General features: G+C 49.8%; 1 protein-coding gene across 2 annotated transcripts; it reads right to left on the bottom strand.

The window, feature by feature from the left end:
• Positions 1-4,204: 4,204 nt before the first annotated feature.
• Spata2 (spermatogenesis associated 2) lies at positions 4,205-23,415 on the bottom strand. Of its 2 annotated transcripts, none has more exons than XM_004858067.3 (3): positions 23,272-23,415; positions 8,157-8,593; positions 4,205-7,565 (listed from the first exon to the last, which is right to left on the bottom strand). In XM_004858067.3, exons 2-3 carry the CDS (start codon positions 8,490-8,492, stop codon positions 6,339-6,341), a joined length of 1,563 nt encoding a protein of 520 aa, XP_004858124.2. In that variant the 5' UTR covers positions 8,493-8,593; positions 23,272-23,415; the 3' UTR covers positions 4,205-6,338. The 2 variants fall into 2 exon arrangements, with proteins under 2 accessions (XP_004858124.2, XP_004858123.2); XM_004858066.4 differs by lacking the exon at positions 23,272-23,415 and adding an exon at positions 14,252-16,583.
• Between the last annotated feature and the right edge of the window lie 20 nt (positions 23,416-23,435).

Below are 23,435 nucleotides of genomic sequence, written 5' to 3'. Positions count from 1 at the left end.
TCTAGGTGCCAGTGTGTATTTTATATACTGAGTTGTTATAGTATAGCGCCCTCCCCACTTTGTTTCTTTCTGTGCCTCACTGGAGGTGCGGGGAGGAGGGAACTGAGGCCTTGGTGGGCGGAGTGAGCCAGGCTGCTGTTTGTTCACCTCTTCCACACGGGCTCGAAATGAGCCGCTGGTGGAGAGTGCCCCTGGGACAGCAGGGACCCAGCCTGGCCAGTGGCGGGGGAATCCTCTGCGTGCACTGAGCCTGGCCGGACTCAGCTCCTCTCTCCCCTGTGTGGAGCTGAAGCCCCAAAAGATGCCCATAAGGAATGTTTTTCTACTTTTGTACATGTGCAAATAAGCAGTAAGGAATTGGGAAAAATAAAAGCAACTACCAATTTTTAGGATATTGAGAGAAGAGAGGAATATGCTAAACAAACTGGGACTGAAATAAGCAACATTTATACACTGGCAAACTCTACGTGAAAATTCAGTTTCCTCGACAAATGCATTTTGAGGAAAACCAAGAAGATGGGGCCCTGTGATCTGCAAGTAAAGGTGACTTGAAGATTAGTTGCAATGTGGGGGACTCATTTGTGGGTCTCAGGAAAACAAAATCCAAATCCATATTCATATACAAGACAACTGCACATGCAGACACTGGCTGGAAATTTGTCAGCATTAAGGAAGTGTTTTAAACTTACTTGGTTAATGAATGATATTGTCTATGGTTTGTTCAGGCTATAAGATACCATAGGCTGATGGCTCACGTGCAATACTAACTGACTTCTCACAGTTCTGGAGGCCAGGAAGTCCAGCAAGGAGGCCGCAGCATTGGTGTCTGGTAAGGCCACTTCCGAGCTCACTGATGGTCTGAACAGGAGAGAAATGCTCTGTTTGCCCTGAAGGGCACTAATCCCATCGCTGAGGGCCCCACCCCATCCCGTCACTGCCCAAAGGTCAACCTAATGCCAGCCCACTGGGCATTCATTCCCAACATATGAACCTGGGGGAAGGGACACAAATATTAGGTCTTTAGAGGTACCCTATCTTAAATGCCCTTGTCTTCTGGATGTACACACTGAAAGTCACAAAGGAAACAGATGTCTGGACTTTGCTTCAAAGGAGTAGGGAGATGGACAGACAGGACCCAGCTCAGCCACGGTCTGGTAACTGCTGAGTTGTTGATGCTGGCTCAGTGTATGTGAGAGTTCATTACACTAGTTGCACTTCTTTTGTATTTGTGGGTGTGTATGTGTATGTATTATCAGGGAACGAACTCAGGACCTTGCACTTGCCAGGTAGGTATGGTGCCACTGAGCTAAATCCCCAGCCCTGTACTTCTATTGTAAATAAAAAAGTTCTTAAAATAGGCAAACAGGGGGAAATGTAGTTTAAGAAAGATAAATTTCTCATCTAAGAAACCCGGAGTGGCACATGCCTGTAATCTCAGCACTGTAGGAAGCTGAGGCAGGAGGATCACTAAGTTTGAGCCCAGCCTAGGCAACTTAGTGAGACCTTGTATCAAAATAAAGAATAAAAAAGGGGCAGGGATGTAGCTCAGTACAATCTCCAATACTGGCCTGCCCCAAAGAAACTTGTAGGTAGACAGTACAGACAGGGTATCATGGCAGCTTCCTAAGTACCAAAGTACCAGCCCTCAAGGCTGTGGTCCATCCCCTTCATCTGGCATTATCCTCAGGAGCTGTTGGGGCTGCTTTAGCTCCAGCCCTCATGGCCACACCAGCCAGCCAGGAAGGATCCAGCTGGAAAAGGGAAGCTCCTTTCTGTTTTTTTGCTATGCTGTCTAGGCTGATCTCAAACTTCTGGGCTCAAGTGACCCTCCCACCTGGCTGGGAAATGTGCCCCTGCACCTGGCCCACCTCCATTTTGAAGACCATGTCCTAGAAGCCACCACACAAAGCACCTTTCCATGCAGGCACCAGACATAAGGCACCGGGCCGTATCTGGCTGCAGGAGAGCCAAGGAACAGTCTATTCTGGGTGGGCGTAGATCTAAAAATCAGGGCTCTGTTACCAAGGGAGAGGTAGTGACTGAAGATCAGGGTATGGTTTGCAGCGCCCGACATAACCCACAGAGAAGGGTATTCAGGTCCCCGGGATGCCACAAACTGGCACCCGAAGCTGGCAGTGGAGCTCGTGCTGTGTGGCTGAAATGCGCCTGCCCTTCACTTCCACAGATGCAGATCCGCTCTGAAGTCACTGCCCCCAGACGCTGATGCTGATGCTGAGCACTCATCTGCTCCCTGTGCACCCGGAGCTGGGTTCGCCTCTAGGCTGCTACTGTTCCACACGCCCCAGGGTGGCCTTGCCCTCTCCTTGGCTACAACAGCTCCAACTCCTGGACACTGCCTTGCTCAGTCAGGAAGAAACTGAGACGCCACCTCTCCCGAGGCTGAGCTGCCCTGAGTCAGCCTCAGAGCAGTGAGCATCGGAGGCAGAGGCCCTGCTGGTGCTTGACCCCACATTGACTGCACAGCTACACCTTAGCTTTGTATTTTGCTGTTTTCTATGTAGTTTAGGCTAGATTTGAAATCATGCTGTAGCCTAGCCGGCCCTTGAACTCAGAATGATCCTCCTGCCTCCATTTAGGATTACAGGTGTATGCCACCATGCCCAGCAATGCTCATTTTTAAAAACACCTTCAGGCACGGTGACACACCCCTGTAATCCTAGCACTCAGGAGGCTGAGGCAGGAGGATCGTTTCCAGTTCAGGGCCAGCCTGTGCTACAGAGTTCAAAACCAGCCTGAACTACATAGCAAGACCCTGTCTCAAAAAAATAACACCTGGGGCGGGGATTTAGCTCAGTGGTTCTGCTGCCTACTGAAGGTCCTGAGTTTGAAACCTAGTAACAAACCAAAAAAAAAAATCTTTTTATTTTTTTTTGCAACAAGGTCTCACTATGCAGTTCAGGCTGGGAATGGACTATGTAGCCCAGGCTGGCCTTGAATTCTCAGTAACCCTCCCACCTCAGCCTCCCAAGTGTAGGATTATGGTTGTGCCCTACCATGCCCAGCTTAAATTGATTTCTGAAAGAAATCTATCATTGCTGCAGATGAAAACATGGTATGGCCTGTTGTTTGTTTTTGTTTTTTTTTTGGTCCCGGGGATCGAACTAGGGACCTTGTGCTTATGAGGCAGGCGCCGGAACCACTGAGCTAAATCCCCGGCCCTGGTATGGCCTGTTTTGACAGAAAGTAAATGAAAACTCAGCTAAGATTCTGCCCGACTCTGAGCATGATGCACTTTCTCTTTGTTGAAGACAAGGCAGCTGGGCCAGGGTATAGCTCAGCATGGCCAAGCCCCAGGTTCCGTCCCTAGCACCAAGGAAGAAAAAGACAAGGGCCGGGGATTTAGCCAGTGGTTTTGCCGCCTGCTGTGCAAGCGCAAGAACCCGAATTAGATGCCTGGTACCAAAAAAAAAAAAAAGAAGAAGAAAAAGACAAACTGAGCCCCTCCCTAAGGGAGTTACATGGGTGGAAAATTGTTTTGGATTTTGGATTTTTTTTTTTTTTATTTGAGACAGGGGCTCACTATGTAATTCAGGCTGGTCTTGAACTCACTATGTGTAGCATAGGCTGGCCCTGAACTGGAGACAATCCTCCTGCCTCAGCTTCCCAAGTGCTGGGATTACAAGCAAGTGCCACCATGCCTGCCTAATTTTTAATAATGTCCTCCAGTGCTATGTAATGCCTCTCAGCCACCACCAATATTTACTTCTGGTGTCTGTACTCCCACCTTGGGAAACATGGCCGAACTGTTCCCCTTCTTCTTCTGTAGGATGGAGACCCTAACAACATACCTCACAGGACGATCAGGACTATTACACAAGAAGATCATGCACCAAGTTTAAGTACATAAGGGCCTCATGGTCCAGCACTCAAGGGCTGGCTATCACTTGTCAGTTTGGGGGAGGACCCGGAGTCCTGTCCTAAAGGACTAAATATGGCTTCCAAGGCAGGCGTGGTGGTGCACATCTGTCATCCCATGGATGCACTCGGGAGGCTGAGACAGGAGGATCACCAGTTCAAGGTCAGCCTGGGCTACATAGTGAGTTCAATGCCAGCCTAAACTACATAGTGAGACCTTGACAAAAAAACAAAACAAAACTAAAACACCCACAAGGCTTCCACAACAGAGCAACCCAAACTTCAAAGAAGTGGAGAAGACAGGGGACATAAAACCCCAAACACTTCATTTAACAATGGAAGACACTTTATTATTTTTTAAAATCATCTCTCAACATTTCAACTCTTGGTAGAAATCAAATGCAAAACATCTGCGTTGTTAAATTAGCATATATTTAACTATCTTAATCACAGCAACTTCATACAGTAAGATACACAGCAAGGAGGAGTGCGGTCGTATTTCCTATTCCAGTCTATGAAGACAGTATTTCCACGATGCTAGGTACATTGGACTTTGTCTTCTTAGGACAACTTGGCCATTCCTGCTTTTGCCCACTGTAAATCACGTGGCATCACAGTTGGTTAGGAGCTAAGTTACTGTGATGCTGGAGCAATCTGGAAGTGGAAAACTAGAAAACTAGAGCTCTTGGGAATGGGCCAGGCATTGCCAGTTCTGAAATGTGAAAATGAAGAACATCAAAGATGAATGCCCCGGACAGCCTGGTCTTAGTAATAAAATTGGTTGAAATTCAACTTTATATACACATTGTATATCTACATGTGAGCTACTAGATATATATATATTATAAAAAGAGCCATATAAGATTTGGAAAACCTTAAAACCACTCAACTGAGTTGGAAGGACATTGGCAAATTCACAGTGGCCTCAGGATTCAGCCAGATTCAAACCTGCTCCAGAGCCGAACACCTTTTCCTCCCAGAAAACCTGCTGCGCATAAATCCCTAACAGTGTGTACATCACAAACACTTACAGCTAAAACAGTAGTTTACAAGGAAGCAACTTAGTTTCAAATTCTTGCCCCACTCCTGTTCTGCAACCCCAGAAGAGGAAAATCCAGACCTCGGTGATTCCCACGGGGAGTCCAGGCCTTCAGTCCGGAAGCGCCGAGGCCCAGCCAAGCATCTGGGGGACACGTGCCGACTCCTGCCCAGTTAGTGCAAAAAGCTCCCGGATGTTGCTGCAGATGAGTGCTGGGAACTGGTGAAGAGATGGAGAGCTGTGGGAAACCCAAATGATTTTCCTTCTGAAACGAGATTCAAGAAGTCTGGAGTGCAAGGCGAACGACCAGCAGGCTCCAAAGACCAGGGCTGTCGATGCGAAGGGCGAGCTCCCTGAATCGTCACTGGGTCATCGCAGTCTGCAGGGCAGACTCAGCACCCGTGCTAACCCCCTAAGTGCACGCTGGAGGTAGGTGTAAGTAGTTATCCTGGGAAGACAGTGGCTCACCACCAGCTCGAGAAAAGGGGACATGGTCTCTGCTCCTGCCCTGCCCCAAACGCCACTCCACCCTGGCAAGGGGAAGACACAAGAGCAAAGGGCAGGAGGCCTCCCTTGGAAGACTAAGAACCCAGGGCCTTTTTATAAATAGCTACATAATTAATTTTTAACCACTTTGAAACACATAGCAAGTTGAATATTTATTTAAAAATAAATCTCAAAAATATCTATTTACAGTACAGTAAGAGGGGCATGTGCAAACAACAGAAAGGGAAAGGTCAGTCCTGCTATGGGAAGTCCACACGTCAGTGTGCCGGCGCGAAGTTCACAAACACCATGGGCTGACAGAGCTGTGGCGGCAACACGATGACATTCAGCTAATACTGGACTCACTTCACCTCTGACATCTGGGAAGGCAGGAAAGGCAGGGTGCAGGGGGTCTGGCTGGGGATCCTTGCGTTTGGGAACAGGATGGCCAAAGGGTGAGCCGTCAGGAGAGGCCCAGTGTGGCAGGAGGGCTCATTTCACAAGCCAACAGGCCTCTAGCTCGCCGCTGCAGGTGGACATCTGGAGGTGACCTGAAGGGCCTTCCCCATCCATGTTGGCTTCACAGTGGGAGGGGTGGGCGCGGCATGAATCCCAGACACAAATCCTCCTTAGAAGAAACAAGAAAACCAAACCAAACCAAACCAAAAACCAACTGAACAGGGAGTGATTAGCCAAACTGAATCTGAGCGCAAGCGCCACCCTCTCCTTGTCAGATGACGGAGCAGCCATCGGAGCAGCCATCGGTTGCAATATGAGTTGCTAAGTGAACTCCCACCTGGGTGCAGCAAGCCAGATCCCCGCCACCTACATGGTCAAGTTCAGGCCCCTGCTTCCACCGGATGCCTTAACACTTCCTCACCAGGGAACCAGGAGGTCAGTGGGGTAGCCCTTGTAGCAAGAAGGTGCCAGGTGGGGTCTATCTGTACACGAGGTGGGAGAACTGGGTGGACTTGTAGTTCAGCTGGTTGTTGGGCATGAACTTGTGCAGCTCGCTCTTCTTGCAGCAGGGGTCGTAGTGGTAGGCGCTGAGGCAGGCGTCGCAGGAAACTTTCGAACACTGGGTGCAGGTGTTGGCGGCGCCTGGGCGGTTGCAGAAGCCGCAGCGGGAGGTGGCTGCGGTGGAGGGCTTGGACTTAGAGTGGAGGGGCGGCAGGCGGTCAAGGGCCTGAGCCTGGCTCGAGTGCTTTTCCCGCAGAGGGGGCCCGTGGGCCAGGCTGTCAAGAGCAGCAGCCTTGATGGGGAAGTTGCTGGACTTGGGCGCCGAGGGACAGGCGAGCAGGCTGTCGCAGCGCTGGCAGAGGGCAGCGCTGCAGGCCAGACCACAGTTTGGGCACTTGGAGAGAGCAGACTCTTTGGCCGGGGGCAAACGCTTATGATAGAGGGGGTGGGCGTCGTTTCTGACCAGCCACACATCCGGCCGAAGAGCGTCCTGCCTGCGGTATGCGGCCCTGGCGTCCGAGTCGGTGTATAGGTCCACGTCATCCTGAGCAGAGAAGTACGCGCTGCGCAGCAGGCCAAGCCCATTGTTTGGCGAGGAGGGAGGAAGGTCATCGGGGCTGCCGTGGGGGGAGCTGGACATGGTCAGGAGGGAGGGGGACGGGCGGATGATCTCGTCCTTCAGGTCCTCCCCCAAGTCTGTGGCCACGGGCTCCTTCCGCAGGCTCAACGAGGCCTTCAGGGGGGGCTTCCTGCTCTCCCAGTAGCTGTCGTACGTGTCCACTGACCTGGAGGGCTTGGTCACACGGGGCTTGTAGTAGTCCTTGGCCGCCCGCTCACTGGCCGACTTCTGGAGTGCCACTCGGGCCATGGAAGTGATCAGGTGCTCCCTGCCCTCAGCCCGCCGCCGCAGGGCATCGGAGCAGCCACGTACGTCCTCTGAGCTGCTCTTGCGCTCGCTCACGACGTCCAGCTCGGAGTAGCCCTTGTCCTTCACCTGCGAGTAGATCTCCAGCATCTGCTCACACTCTACCTTGGCCAAAAAGAGCTCAAAGGAGACCATCTTCACCTGGAGGCTCTCCACGAGCTCCTTGAGCTTGTACACAGTCCCCAGCTCAGGTGTGTAGCCCATGTAGCTCAGGATAGCACGGATGTCCTCCTCCAGTAATGTCGACTTGACATAGTAAACGAAAGGGCCTGTGTAGGTCTGGGGAAGGAAGGGCAGAAGAGAGGCGGGGCTGTCTCTCAGAGACACACAACAGACACCGGGCCAAAGCAAAGGCCACTCAGTGGGCCCAGGAGGGAGAGAGGGCAGCAGAGGGTCTCACAGCTTCTCTGCAGGCCTGGAGGCTCCTACACAGGAGCACCCTGGGAGGACATTATACTTCAGCCCCTCTCTGACGCCAGGGGAGGAAACCACTAGCTTTCTGTGTGGGCACCAAGGCTCCACTCCACAAGCAGAGAAACCCAAGGCAAACACGGCTGAATAACTGGGATTGGATTGAAGGCGGAACTCCCCATAAGCACTCAAGACTATTCCTCTCTTGCCCTTCCGTGAAGATCTGAAGAACATGCCAGACTTACAGCCTGACTGGCAGCTAACGCCCTGTGCCTTCCCTGCCTGGAAGGCTGCGGATCCCCTCTCAAACTCCCCAGCCCGCCCCTCGGGGACCAGGTCAGCTTGCTCTGACAGCAGGGGAGGGAGGCGGTCAGAGGGGCAGAACCCCTCTTAGGATGGACTGGAAGGGACAGGAGAGGAGAGGGAACACCAGTGTGGCCAGCCATGCCATGGACTCACCTTGATGCTTCGGAATTCCTTCTTCCATGGGTAGAGGAAGAGGTTGATGCCCACAGTCTCGAGCACGCTGAAGGCGCAGTGCAAAGCCCGCAGGCTTGAGGAACGCAGTGAGCGTAGGGAGCTCTCCACCACCTCATAGAACTGGATCAGCCGGAATCGATAAAAGGGATCCACCTTGTGCAGGCTGAGCAGGGTCGAGGCTGCCACCCGGAGGTACTCATCATTGCCACGCTGCTGCTTGCTGGGGGTGGTGTCCACTTTGCCCTCATGGAACTGCACGTACTTCCGAAATAAGTCATCCTTATATTTTGTATCCATTGAACTGGGCTTCCCCATCTGATCCGGGAGGCTACCTTATCTCCTCCATGGCTTCTGGACTGCAGGCAGGGACATCTCTAAAAGCCCTGACATGCCACCTGCTGGACCAACGGAGCGCTCTGCAAGGGGAGAAACAAGCAGCACATCATTCCTCCAATCATCCACATGCATCACACGCAAGAGCGGCTCTGCAGAGAGGAGGGAACTCCGGCTCCAGAGTGCTTCCTGCTGTACTGGCTCACGGATTCTCGAGGCCCTTGAAGACAGAAGCTGCTGCCGGGCCTGGGGAAAATCCAACACAGAAGCACAGGACTCACAGGCGGAGCTGAGACCGGCACCCAGGCCATGTGGCCCCACAGTCCACGCCTTTCCCAGCCACACCCTGCCCTTCTGAGGCCGGAAGGAGCTTGGCACAGGGGCAGAAAGGAGGTGGCCGAGGGCGGGACAACAGAGGGAGCGGCAAGAGCTGCCACCAGGCCTGACTTAGGGCCTCCAAGAGCACATTAAGGGTTTCATGTTTTTTGTTGGGGCTGGGGGTGTAGCTCAGGGATCGAGTACCTGCTGTGCGTGTGTGAGGCCTTAAGTTAGATCCTCAGCACAAAGGAAAAAAAGAGAAGAATTTCATGTTTTACTTATTCAGAGCCATGTGAAGCCACTGAAGAGCTTAAAGCAAGGGACATGATCACATTTACAATTCTGAAAAGTGCCCGCCCGGCTGCTGTCCCCTCAGTGGTGCTTTGCTGCCTGCATTCCCTCTACCTTGAGAGCATTTTACAGCCCGGCGGGACAGGAGAGCCTGCTCCGAGCCGGGACACAGGATTTTTGCCATCTTGTTCTCTCCTCAGCCACCTGTTTGCTAGTAGAACCTGCACAGATCTACCAATGTTCTTGCTGCCACAACACTGGGGGCAAATCTGGATTCATCAAGGACCGGGGCAGGGGGAGGCAACACAGAACAGAGTCCAAGCAGGGGGTGGTGGCGCATGCCTGTAATCCTACCACTTGAGAGGCTGAGGCAGGAGGATCACTTCGAGTTCAAGGCCAGCCTGAACTACACAGCGAGACCCTGTCTCAAAACACCAAAAAAAAAAAAGAGACAGGGTTCAGAGCCAGAATGCCTGGGTGTGAAACCTTGGGCTGCTCCTCCAGGTCACTTGGGCTCATGACTCAGCCTCTCCGGGGGTTTTCTCGTCTGAATCGAAGTCAGTGTGAGCGTCCGCACAATCCGTACATAAGCGCTGTACAGCAGGCCAGCTCCAAGTAAGCCCTGACAGCCATGCCCGGACCAGAAGCTCCTCCTACCATGACCATCTTGCTCTGCATAAGGTACCTTTGGCACAGGGCTGGGGCAGAGTCCGAGCTCGCAAAGTATCTCTGAGCGACAGACCATGGGAGATGGCAAGGGACTGGGAGAAGCTGCTGCACGCTGGGGCTGGCCTATGGGGTCCTCTAAATCTGGCTCGGTGGGGGAGTCCAAAAGGGATAGGGCCTGGTAGCTATCATGAGGTCAAGAAAATCACCTTCAGGTCCCGGGGATTTAGCTCAGTGGTTCCGCCACCTGCCTTGCAAGCTCAAGGTTCCGAGTTCAATCCCCGGTCCCCAAAAAACAAAAAAATAAAATAAAGAAAATCACCCTCACCAGGCATGCTGGTACATGCCTATAATGCCAGCACTCGGGAGGCTGAGGCAGGAGGACTGCGCAGAGTTCAAGACCAGCCCGGGCTACATGGCATGCCCCATCTCAAAAAAACAAGAAGCTGGGGAGAAATGTAGCTCAGAGGTAGAGCACTTGCCTGGGATGCACAAGGCCCTTGGTTTCATCCCCAGGGCAAAACCAAAAATCCTAGGTACGTAAAAAGACTACCTTCTCCCACCTACTACCCTGTCAAAGAACCCCAGTGCAACAGTGACAGATAACCCTGAGGAGAAAGGAGGCAAAGATTAGGCCACTCAGGATGAAACTCTGCCTCCTGAGCACAGCGCACCTCTCCCAGCAGCCTTCCCCTACACAGATCCTGGTTCCTCACATATGCCAGGCTTATTTCGATCTCAGGCCTTTGCACATGGATGCATGTTTTTCTTTTCTGATTTCTCCCATAGTTAGCTCACCTCATCATTAAGGCCTCAGTTCAAATGTCACTGCTCAAAAGGCCCTCCCTGATCCTTCAACTTCTGTGTGTCTGTGTGTGTGTGTGTGTGTGTGTGTGTGTGTGTGTGTGTGGCACTACTGGGGATGAACCCAGAGCCTCACGAGTGCTACGCAAATGCTCTACCACTAACCTACATCTTCCAGCCAATTTTATTTTGAGACAAGGTCTCACTATGTTGTACTACCTACCCTCAAATTTGTGACCTTCCTGCCTCAGCCTTTCAACTAGCTGGAATTACAGGCATGTGCCACCAGGTCCTCTGACCCTTCATCTCAAATAACTCCCACCTTCCCGGTCCCTCCCTGTCATGTCATCCAGGTGTAGCCAGAACCTAAAGTTACTAACATTATGTGTTCATTTACTAGCCTTCTCTCTTCACTGCCGTGCCTGATAACCAGTGAACCCCAAAAGACAAGGACTGTATCTGTTTTGTTTACCACAATGCCTAACACAGACCCTGATACACACTGAGGGTTTGAGAAAATAAGTAAAATGAATGATGTAAAGTATGTGGGCATATATGATGCTAATCTTGTATCTTCTCATGGTTCCCTCCGACGAATCCTGGAGGATCGGCTGGAGAGAGAAGAAATGAGCTCCATAAGATGCCATGATATCCTACAAGCAGCTCAAGGTCAGCAGAAGGTGGATCCAAGACTCTAAGGCTGGCCTTCTGATTTGACACCTGTGCAGTATTCCTCTGACCACCCTATGATTTCCAAGTCCAAAAGATATTTGTGGAGCATCCACCTCCTACCCGGAGGAGTGGGTAGAGAAGAGGCCTATAGTGAAGAAGACAGAGCCTCCTTCAGCTAGAGAGCTCAGCACCCAGTATCAAAGATACGCATTCTCTTCCAACATAACAATGGTGCATTCCACAAGATGCCAGCTGCAGTTCTTGTTGATAACTCTATGCATTTGCTGGGTTTTATTTAAGCAAGAGAAGCTTCCATCCTGCCTCTGGTCCCAGGGCTACTTTCTGGTATGTCTGAGACCATTTAAAAACAACATCAAGGGGCTGGGGGCATAGCTCAGTGGTAAAGCACTTGCCCAGCAAGCCTGAGACCCTGAGTTCCCAGCACTGAAGGAAAAAAAAAAAAGACATCAAGCACTGCTGTGATTTTTTTTCTCAAAGGAAGTCAGCCACAAGCTCAAAGAGGCTTTTTTTCCTTTTGCAATGCTGGAGATCGAACCCATGGCCTTGTGCATGTTAGACAAGCACTCTACCACTCAGCTATATCCCCAGCCCATTCAAGAGGCTGATTTTTTTTTTTTTTTCAGACAGGGTCTTACTATGTAGTCCAGGCTGGCCTTGAAGTCACTATGTAGACCAGACTGGCCTCAAACTTACAGTGACTTCCTGCCTCAGCCTCTCAAGTGCTGGGATTACAGGTGTGCGGCACCACACCCAGCTAGTACTGGAATTTGAACTCAGTCTGGCAGGCCCTGAAGACTGGGTCTCTCCCATTTTCCTCCTCGTTTATTGTTATAGTTGGTACCATTCCAAGGGGATTCAGTATGTGAAGGCCCTGTGCAAACTGTTCTTCAAAAACCAATGAGATCCGCATGACAACCCCAACATTAAAGAAGAAACTGAGGCTAAGGGGGCCAACTCACTTGCTGTAAGCCTGAAAGGTAGGAAGACGTAGATCTGAGATGTGAACCTAAGTCAAATGCCAAAAGTCTGACACTGCACCAATGTGTCCAGCAAAGCTACATCTGATGGGCAGCTCTACTTGGAAAGGCTCAACTCAGGTAGAATGACCTATGGCAGAGCTGGCAGAGCTGAGTTCTAAAAATTCCTCTAGTAGCAAAATTCCCAGCTTCCCACACAGAACGGGGCTGGGAGAACCACAAATCTCTCTATGATGTAAGCTCAAGGGCCAAGGGATGAGGCTGGCCAGTGGTGAAGCAGTTACATCATCCTTGCTGAATACATTTTCGGAGGATATAGCCTGCCTTGTGGCTGGTCATAGCTGGTGTCTTTTCTGAGCACAGAGCCAGCAATTTATTCCCAGCACACTGCAAGAACAACAAAAAACGTACTCTGCAAAAACAGCCTGGTTTCACGAGACTCAGCCCAGTGACAGAAGCTGTTAATTTCTCCAAGCAACCCAAAGACTGGAATGTCAAGCCTTGCCAAGCTGGCAGGGGAAAAAAAAAATACAACACAGCTCTGTGAATATCCTAAACACAGAGACAGGCAGCCCTGGTCTGCACCTCCCGCACCCACAATCTGGCCCCTTAGTAAAGCAAGTCCATGGACAGACGGATCTGCACAAGTCAAGGAGCCAGTGGCTTTTCTAATGATTGTTTTTTTGTTTTGTTTTGTTTTTTTTGGTACCAGGGATGGAACTTGGGACCTTGCGCTTGCGAGGCAGGCACCAGAACCACTGAGCTAAATCCCCGGCCTCTAATGATTGGTTTTTAAAACATCTAAAGGGAAACCTGTAACGGTTTAAATTTCCGCTAAAGGGAACTGGAATGATTCCGGATGGCAAAGCACCGGCTTGGCTTTACCTCAGCTCGCCCATTCAAGCAGAAACATTCCCGAGCAGCATCTGAAGGCGCCCCCTCCCTGCACAGGCAGGAGCTATTTTGGTTCCAGCACTGCCTCAATCCACAGGTTTACACGTCCCTGGTCTAGCTTCAGCTCCCAACAGGAGCAGGGGAAGGGGGTTCCTCTCCCCACTTCACCTCTGTGGACCCATTCCAAGCAGGAGGCTCCACACTCACATCCAGGAGTGGATGGCCACTGGCCGTGAAACCCTGGATGGTCCCCACACCCACACTAGCCTCCAAAAACCTCTAAAATAAACTGAGTGGTGGTGCTGAAAGTGGATTTCCCTCCAGGCAGCTGCCTCTGAGGGACTGTGAAGGAAGCTGTGTCCCTGTAGTGGACAGGAGCTGGTGACTGCTATTGCCGGCTGGGTAATTCCCCCCACCTCTGAGTGCCACATCAGTTGGGAAAAACAACAGTGTCAAACTCGGGCTTCCTCCCATGGGGTTTGCTTTTGCAGTGCTGAGGCCCGACCCCAGGGCCTCTGGTACGTTAAGCAAGCGCTGTACAGAGCTACACCCTCAGCCACCACACGGGTTTCTGAATGAAGTTAACAGCAGCTATCATTTACTGTATGCCCACCGAATGGCAGGCACAGTGCTTCATCGCTTCATCGGCATCGTCTCACTTCATCCTCACTCCGGCCCTAGCAACCAGATTCGTCCCACCTAACAAACGAGACAACTGAGGCTCACAAGACAAGTGACTTATCCAAGGTCACATAGTGTGTACAAGCCCAGGTCTGCCACCACAGCCTGATCACTGCGAAGTCACGGCCTCACGGTGGGCTCGGGGTGTCCTCCAGCTCGGCTAGTCGTTGAAGAGGGGGATGTTCCTCCTGAGCTGCCGCAAGCCACCCTCGGCCGGCTCCGGGAGCCTGCGAGGCAGCTTCAGGGCAATGGGGATCCTGAGGGCAGGCTGGGGGTCCCGCGGGGGCCGAAAAAGCGGGCCCTCCGGTCGCCTGGGGACCCGCGAGAGGACCTCGTTCCCTGGCCCTCCGAGCCCTGCAGCGTCGGGGGCCCCCTCTGCCCGGGAGCAGTTTCCGTTCGCGGCCGCCCCTCACTCACCCCTGACTGACGCCGAGGGCGACCCGACGAGAGACGCAAACGGGAGGCGCGGCCGCTGCCCAAGCCGGGCCCTGCTGGGCTCTCAGCTCTCCGGCCGGCAGCGGGGTACAGAGACCAGTACCCGGGGGTCCAAGGCAACCCGGAAACACTCGCGCCGGAAGTGACTTCCTGGAGCCGGGCCCGAAAGAAGGTTGGGCCGCGGCTGCGCGCTGACCCTGGGAAGGGGTAGATGACTGCGGGCTGCAGTGACTACAGATGGGTGGCAGAAAAAGCAAGGAACAGAAGAGCGAGCACAGAGCTCGCAGACCCTGCTTTGAGCCATAAAGGGCCGTTGCCGCAGCTTGTGCTGGGACCCGGAAATAAACGAACCGGAAATGACGCATGGCATTCAGCTGCGAGAATGTGGCTGGCTGGGTTGTCATGGAAACCAGCTGGGAGCCGGGAGGTCCGCTCCCACCTCCCAGACTTGGCTCCAGCTTCTGTCCAGATGATCCCCGAGCTGGGCTCCCAACTTACTGTGCCTGACCGAGCAGCGTGATGGGCGGATCCTTCGGCCCCATTTTACAGACGGAAATACCGAGGCTCAAAAAGAGCAAGTGAGATGTCAAGATCACATGAGACAAAACCAGCTTTGAGGGGCTTGTGGACTTGTTCTGTGGGATGTGGTTTAAGAACGAGGGTCCCAGTTTTGGCTTTATTGCTTATTAGCTGTTTGACCTTGGGCAAGTTACTTAACCTCTTTGAGCCTCATCTTTCTCACCTGAAAAATGCAATAATAATAATACCTGGATTGCCACAATTAATACATGGAGACCACTTAGTACAACAGGTGGCATATACTAGAGATCTAAATACGTTGTTTTTTAAATTTGGTTAAATCAAAGGAAATGACCAGTCGACCCTCAGTCTTCCTGAATACGGAAACCAGAAGTGGGGAAGAACAAGCCCTTGCTTTGGAGCTTGGCACCAGGCACCTGCAGTACTTGCATGGTCTGCAATGGCCTCTGTTTACGGGCTTCTCTGTACTCCTACTCACCTTGTTGACCATAAGCTCCACGAGGGCTGCACTACTGTTGGTCACCACTGAATCCCTGGTGCTTGCAAGGTGCCTAGTACACACTCAAGGCTCTGTTAGCTGGGCGAAGGAGGTAGAAGGAGAAGGTTCAAAAGTTTCCTGCCAGCCTGGGCAAAATAAAGGGGGTAGGGATGTAGCTCAGTTTCAGAGTGCTTGCCTAGCATGCGCAAGGCTGTGGGTTTAACAATTTCACCACAGGGCTGTAACTCATATGTCTCACTGCCAGGAGGCTTGAACCACCAGTGTTATAAGCATGACTGTGGGATCCATGACGGTAACACTTACATCACCAGTGGTACAAGCTGCTCGAAGGGACAGTGGTTTGAGCTGGCGGGACTGTGTAAATACCAGTATGGGGTGAGGGTGGGGAAGGTTTTGTTGAACATTATTTGTGACTGAACGATTCATTCTGCCTCTGACTTACCCCAGACATGTATTGGAGGCTCACAGGCTATTCCGCGCCAGCTGCTTCTCCTCCAACATGTGCAGAGCTCCCTTCACCTCCAATGCTCTTTCACCTCGGCCTCTGTGTCTCCACATGCTTTTGCCTCTGTGTGGTGACTTTCTCCTCACTCTTTCCCTCCATTGCCTTCCTGGCCTCCAGCCCCAGCTCAGTTCTCACTTCCTTTCTGAAGTCTTTCCTGACTTCTCCAGGCAAGGACCTCAGCACAATGGGTTATACGTTTATTTAACCTGACACCCCACTAGGCCCCAAGTTCTTTATCCCTATTTCCCCTGCGCTCTGTGGCTGTCTGATCAACTGGTGGCCAACAGATGTTCCTTGACTGCAGGAGTCCTTATCATCCATGACCCCAGATAAAGCCAGTGGGACTTGTCTCAGGACAATGACATAATTCTGGGGAAACATTTGGAGAACCAGGAAGCAGTAATTCAAACAGCGGCGATTACTCTAGGTACTGTGTGGCTGCCTGAGCACACTTCAAGGTCTCTGTGTACTTTATGAGCTCACATTTAATCAGATGCAAAGTGATCCTGTTCACAGGAATTCCGGCTGAGAAAAACTGTCCCAGCTGAACACTTCTGCCTTTACAACAACCCAGAACTCCCCTTTTGGCAAGTGTTACAAGACAGCATTTTTGCACGAGGCTGCTAAAAAAGTCCCTTCCAGCTCCATGGTTCTGTGACAGCCAACAGGGAAACAGGTTTTTAAGAAAGGGTTTCCTGGTAGGAAACCCTGGTCACAGAGACTCGGTAACATTTCCCCTCAGAAAAGACCCAAAGTCTCTTAAGAGAGTCCCATTTCTCATCTTTTAAACACAGATGAAGGCTTGTGAGGTCTCTGCTTGCTGAGGAGGAAGTCAGAGGAGCATCTTTTTCAGATTTTATTACATAATGATTAGCAGATTACATAACATCATGTGACAGTGATCAGGCACCTCTACTTCCTAAACGCCAACAACATGAACCATCTACCTACCTCTTTCTATTTTTTAGTTTTTTTAAATCACAAAAGTAGCACATGATTCCAACAATACAGAACGTGTGTAGAACAAAAAGTGACAGGGAAAACCTACTCCTTGACCTAGCAGTTGGATTTCTTGACATCTGTCAGAGAAACACACACAAGTGTGCAAAGCCACCTGTTGCATCCTTGTCTGTAGCACCAGAAAAATTCTAAAGGGGTACTGATTCTAAACATTAATAGGAGATTGCACGTTGACAAACACTTATCACTTACAAAAGACAATGCAAATCTATGTAACTATGCAAGACACACTATGGAGTGAAAAAAGACTTGCAATAGAAAAACAAAACACCTGGCACCATGCCTATTTTGATCCCTGGTACCGCAAAAAAACCACCATTTTTTTTCCAGTACCAGGGATCAAACTCATGACCCTGTACTTACCAGGTAGGCATGATGCCACTGAGCTACATCCCCGGCCCTAACACCATGTATTTTCCAAAAGAAATGTGTCTATATAAAGTCAGCTGGGGACAGTAATACAGGTACATATATGTTTTCAATCAATCCACAAATACATATTTATATGATTTTTATATCTTTCTCCTCAAGAGTCAGTGAACTCCATGAGGACAGAACTGGATCTATTTTTATCATAATTACATCACTACTAGCTTGGCCTGGTGCACACCTATAATCCTAGAACTGGGGAGGCTGAGGCAGAAGGATTATCTCAAGTTTGGGGGCAGCTTGAGCTATGTAGTGAGTTCAAGACCAGCCTGAACTGCACAGCAAGACCTTGTTTCAAAACAAAGCAAAAAACAAAACACACCCCACAAACCAACAAGCAAACTGAGGACAGCCTTGAGGAGGAGGTACATGAGAGCTGGGCGTTGAGTGTCTTGAACACAAAAGCAGGTCCAGCTTTCCTTCCAGCTGGGGGGAAGAAAGCATTCAAAGGTAAGACTGGAAGCTGAAAACTCAGCTGTCTGCAAGCATATACTGTGGGCATATAGTAAGTGCTAGAGTACTAGCGCCTGGTGCCGCACAGCACTGGAAATTACCGGGAATGTAGTCTGGCATAGTACCTGACTCAGTGAGTGTTAAATTAGTGCTTCAGTGAGAAAATATGGAAGCGTGTGTGTCTATTTCTTCATTTGTGAGGGGGGCAAGACACCAAAATGGAGGCTACAAGAGTCTAGGGCAGCCCTCGACTAAGTACTCAGCTAGCATTAGCTGTCACCATCAGCCTTTTTTATACTCCCACCTCTGCAAAGAGCCTGCAGAGGCCCTTTAGAGGTATGCATAGTGGTAGTGGCTGCTTGTTACATTTCTCTCGATTAAACAAAATGTTCCTGATGCCAATTTCTTAGCAGGATGCTCATTCCGGTCTATGAATAAAATTTCAACTACATTCTCAGGCCTGCATCATCACGGTTATGAGGATGCACTCACATCAGACTGCATGTGGCACAGTTTCCCCACCTGTAAAATGGGGCTCATCACAGGCCCTTCCTCATAAGGTTATTTTACACATTGAACAAGATAATACTGGAAAGAAACTTCACCCAGTGCCTAGCAGGGAATAAGCCCACAGAAAACTTTATCCATGATTATGATCACGGTTGCATTGCTGGAGGCTAAAGATTCCACCTGGCTCCCACAGCAACACATTCTTCCTAAATTCGAACAAGTAGCAGGTGCAGGGAGGCTTATAACCCCAAAAAAGGCAACGTTGGACTGAAAGCTGGTGACATCAGCCTTCTTCACAATGAAGAAGAAAGGCAATTTTTTCTTTTTCCCTAAATATAAACCCAGCTGCCAACAGATTCAGTCTTCATACTACCCATAAATCAAAGGTAACTGGGCTTGAGGGCTGTAATTAGAGGGATCCACCCAGCCCAGCCCATCTCCAAGGAGACACAGCTGGCGGGAGTGGATGCTGATAAGGACAGCTCAGGATCTTGTGCTGGTGACTCTTTGACTGCACAGAAACCAGAGGTGATAAATTCCCATGTGCACAAGTACAGTTCTGGGTTTTGAAGGACTGTTCGCAGGAATCAAACATTTTTGTCCTTCCCACTCTCTTGAAGTGAGCAAGGGAGAACCACACCCCCGTTATCTTTGTTACAACATCACCCCCCAGCAGGAAAGTGTGAGGACTCGGGAGCCAAAGGGCCTCAGCTCTGGCATCTTCCATCTGTGTGACCTTGGACAAGCAATCTGACCCACCTGGTGCTGCATTTCCTTATCAGTAGAATAGGATTTATGGTATCGGAAGGATGACTGAGATATCCGATGAGCTCATACACGCTGCCATGCACAGAGTGAGCACTGACTCGGGTTAGCTAGGATGATTCTTTTTCTTTTTTTTGGTACCAGGGATCAAACTCGGGTCCTTGTGCTTGCAGGGCAGGCGGCAGAACCACTGAGCTAAATCCCTGGCCTCCTCTTTTTTTTTTTTTTTTTTGAGACAAGGTCTCACTATATAGTTCAGGCTGGCCCTGAACTCACTATGTATCCCAGGCTGGCCTTGAACTCACAGTAATCCTCCTGCCTCAACCTCCAGAGTGCTGGGATTACAGGGGTGTACCACCATGCCCAGCAAGGATGATTGTTTTTCTTGCTTTCCTTTTCTCTTGTGGTGCTGGAGGTGGAACCCAGGGCTCTGTGCATGCTACCCGAGTGCTCTGCTACTGAGCCCCAGACCCATGGTTCTTTTTCGTTGTGAGTAGTATTCCCGTGTGACTACATCACAATTTGTTATCTATTCACATTGATATACCTTGGGGTTGTTTTCAGTCTGGATCTATTTGACCATTCTGTACAAATTACTATCAATATTCTTGTACATAACTTTTTTGAGACAGGGTCTCGCTATGTAGTTCAGTCTAGCCTTAAACTATGTAGCCCAGGCTGTGCTCAAACTTGTGGAGATCCTCCTGCCTCAGCTTCCAGAGTGCTGGGACTACAGGCCTGCAGCACCACACCCAGCTTCTTGTACAAAATGTTTTATGGACAAATGTTTACATTTCTCTGGTAAAAACACTTTTTTCCTTGACTGAAATCTGATACAACAGAGTGGACTTTTTTTTCTGATACCAGGGATTGAACTCAGAGCCTTTACAATGAACTATATCGTCAGCCCTGTTCATTTATTTATTTATGAGACAGGAACTTGCTACTTCACTAAATTGCCCAGGCTGGGCTTGAACTTGAAATCCTCTTGCCTCACCCTCTGCACAAAACAAAAACTACTGATTAAAGTTGCTTTACAATAGAGGGAAGGGCTGGGGATGTAGCTCAGTGAAACAGTGCCTGCCTTGCAAGCGCGAGGTCCTGAGTTTGACACCCCCAATACTAAAAAGTAAATAAAATAGAGGGAAGAATTGATGATGGCATAATCATGATTTCTTTTTCCTGTACTGGGGTTTGAATCTAGTGTTTTTTTCACTGAGCTATAACCCCAGCCCTCCTTTATTTTGTTTTGTTTTGTTTTTCTGAAATGGGCTCATAAAATTGCCCAGGAACTTGAACTTGTAATCCTCCTGCCTCTGCCTCTCAAATGCCGGAATTACAGGCATGTGCCACTGCGTCCAGCTAGAAGCAGCATTTTAATGGGCTCATTCCCCTATGTTTTTCTCATTTGTGCTGAAATCATTCACTATCATATCCCTTAGCAGGATGTCCGGCACCTAGAAGGTGAGTGGCTGTTTATACACCAGCGTCTCCCTGGCAAAGCCCAGATGAGGCTCTGTCCTTTTTATTTTTATTTCCAGGGTAAGTACAGTCATCTAATGGCCAGGGAGAGCAAACACAGAATTCTAAGAAACAAGGGAGGCGACGTCCACCTGCAGGCCAGGTGATTCTGTGAGGCACTCGTGTGCCCCCTAGTGGTACAAATAGGAATCCCTCCGGGCTCTCTCCACTTTGACAATCTTGAAGAACTTGCTGAAATCAAGTTGAAATTATCTGCCCTCAGCTTACAAATGTAGTGATATATGATGATATATATAATATACTGATGATATATATATATTACTCTACCAAGTGCAGGTAAGTGCAGTGATAAATTTTACACACTTCCTGAGGCGAAGAGATAGGCTCCGAGGTCTGCGGGTTACATAATTTGAGGGTTGAGTTCATATCTAACTCATCTCAACTGTTCCTAATGAACTACTGCTTAATTTTTACTGAAAAAGTGATGTATGGAGCTGGATGTGGTGGCAGACACCTATAATCCCAACACTCTGGGAGGCTGAGGCAGGAGGACTGCAAAGTCCAAACCTAGCCTGGGCAATTTAGCAACTTAGGGTGTCCCTGTTTCAAAATAATTTTTTTCTTTTGGTACCAGGCAGTGGAACCACTAAGCTAAATCCCCGGCCCCTCAAAATAAATTTTTTAATGGGGTGGACTGGGAATGTAGCTCAGTGGAAAGGTGCTGGGTTCAATCCTCAGTACTGGAAAGAAAGAAACCAGGCAGACATGGTGATGCACACCTGGAATCCCAGGAAGGGGTTGGCTGAGGCAAAAGGATTGCTATGAGTTCAAGGCCAGCCTAGGCTACATAGTGAGTTCAAGGCCAGCCTGAGTTACACAGAGAGACCTTGTCTCAAAGGAGAAAAAAGCTAGGGAGGGAGAGAGGGAGAGAGGGAGAGAGGGAGAGAGGGGGAGGGAGGGAGAGAGAGAGAGAGGAGAGAGAGAGAGAGAGAGAGAGAGAGAGAGAGAGAGAGAGAGAGAGAGAGAGAGAGAGAGAGAGAGAGAGAGAGAGAGAAAGGAAAGGAAAGGAAAGGAAAGGAAAGGAAAGGAAAGGAAACTAGTAAAATAGTTCAGGTAACACAAGAGGAGATAGAAGGACAAGCAAGTCTTCCTGCAGGCCCAGAACCCAAGCCCCAGGTCCCAGTCTTCCTTCCTAAGGAAAGTCACCAGTGCCAGATTCTCAGGAACCCTCCCAGCAGGGTGCTCAGGTCAGTTCGCCCTGGTTTGTTCGGGATGTTGTCAGCTTTATCCTTGAAAGTCTTGTATCCTGGGAACCTCAGTTTAAGGCAAACCTGGGCAGCTGATCCCTCTACCTTCACAAAGCATCTACTCATCTTATGCAAACACATACTATGCATATTACTCAGCACTGTAATGTTTTGTAGGTCATTCCATATCAGATCTATACATATATATATTTTTTTTTTTCTCGACAGTCTTGGTATATACAGTAGTTCAGGCTGGCCTTGAACCCATTGTGCAGCCCAGGGTGGCCTTGAACAGCAACAATCTTCCTGCCTCAACCTCCATGCTTAGCTTCAGATCTATATCAATTTAACAAATCCTCTGGGGTTTTTTGTTTGTTTTCTGTTTTTGTTTTTGGAGGTTTAAAAAAATTTTTAGACAAGGTCTCACTTTGTAGATCAGGGTGTCCTTGAACTTACTACATACTCCAGCTGGCCTCAAACTCATGGAGATCCTCCTGCCTCAGCTTTCTGAGTGCTGGAATCACAGGCATGCACCACCACTCCTGCCAAATCCTGTTTTAGAAGCTGAAGAAGATACAGCTGTAAACAAACATGGACAAAAGCCCTTGTCCTCCTGGAGGTGATGAATCAGCAGTTGTATCTACTGCATTTATTTACCCCACCCCCTGGTCATTACGTAGGCTGCCTCTCTGAACAGTGTTGTCCTGGACCTCCCCGTAGGTGTCTGTCCAACATGAGTGAGGTGTTCACAGCAGCACCATCCAACAGAGCTTTCTGCGATTATGGAACATTTGGGATCTGCTCTGTCCACTACACGTGGCTACTGCAACTAATGAATGTGGCTGGTGAGACTGAAGAATTCAAATTTTAAATTTCTTTTGCACTATTTCTTTTGAACCCAGAGCCTTCACCCTGAGTTACATCCCAACACTTTTCATTTTTTATTTGAGACAGGGTCTCATTAAGTTGCTCAGGCTGGGCTGGAACTTGCAGTCTCCTTGTTTGTTTGTTTTGGTACTGGGGATCAAACTTGGGACCTTGAGCTTTCGAGGCAGACGGCAGGACCACTGAGCTAAATCCCTGGCCCCACTTGCAATCTTCTTGACTCAGTCTCCCAGAGTGCTGAGATGATAGGCATTCACCACCACATCCAGCTGTTTAATTTAAATGTATTTAAATTAACATAGCCACAAGTATTGCACAGCATAACCCTAGAGTCTTGAAAATAGAAAAGGTAAATCAAAGGGTATACACTCTTGTAATCTAACAATTATAGGCAAACTGTCCAATAAGATTGTATTAGTTATGTTACATAACAAATGCCCCCCAAACCTTTCCTTTTTTGAGACAGGGTCTCACTATGTAGTTCAGGTTGGCCTTGGGCTCAGTATGCAGCCCAGACTGGTCTCGCAGCAAACCTCCTGCCTCAGCCTCCCACGTGCTGGGACTACAGGTGTGGCCCACTATGCCCATGGCTTCTTACACAATACAAATTATTGTCTCAGTTCCTCTAAGTGAAGAGTGTGGCTAGGCCCTCTTTTTAGGTTCTCACCAGGCTGTAATCCACATGCCGGCTGGGCTGCACTCTCATCTGGTGGCTCAAACGGAGAGGAACCCATTTGAAGCGAAGGCTGCGGGCCGAATTCATATCCTTAGGGCTCTATAGAGACCGGAAGTCCCACCCACTCAGCCCCGCCCGACACAAACCACGCCCCT

This window comes from Heterocephalus glaber, unplaced genomic scaffold (genome assembly GCF_053883595.1).
Source record: "Heterocephalus glaber isolate CG9 unplaced genomic scaffold, H.glaber_assembly_v1.0 deba00001673, whole genome shotgun sequence".
NCBI lineage: Eukaryota > Metazoa > Chordata > Mammalia > Rodentia > Bathyergidae > Heterocephalus > Heterocephalus glaber.
The sequence above is the reverse complement of the archived record's forward strand: the minus strand, read 5'-3'. Positions and strand labels throughout refer to the sequence as shown.

Coding starts and splice junctions, on each gene's coding strand:
- Spata2 (XM_004858067.3), bottom strand. CDS start 8,492: ATGGGGAAGCCCAGTTCAATGGATACAAAATATAAGGATGACTTATTT. Junction 7,566..8,156: donor AGGAATTCCGAAGCATCAAG/GTGAGTCCATGG, acceptor TTCCTTCCCCAG/ACCTACACAGGCCCTTTCGT.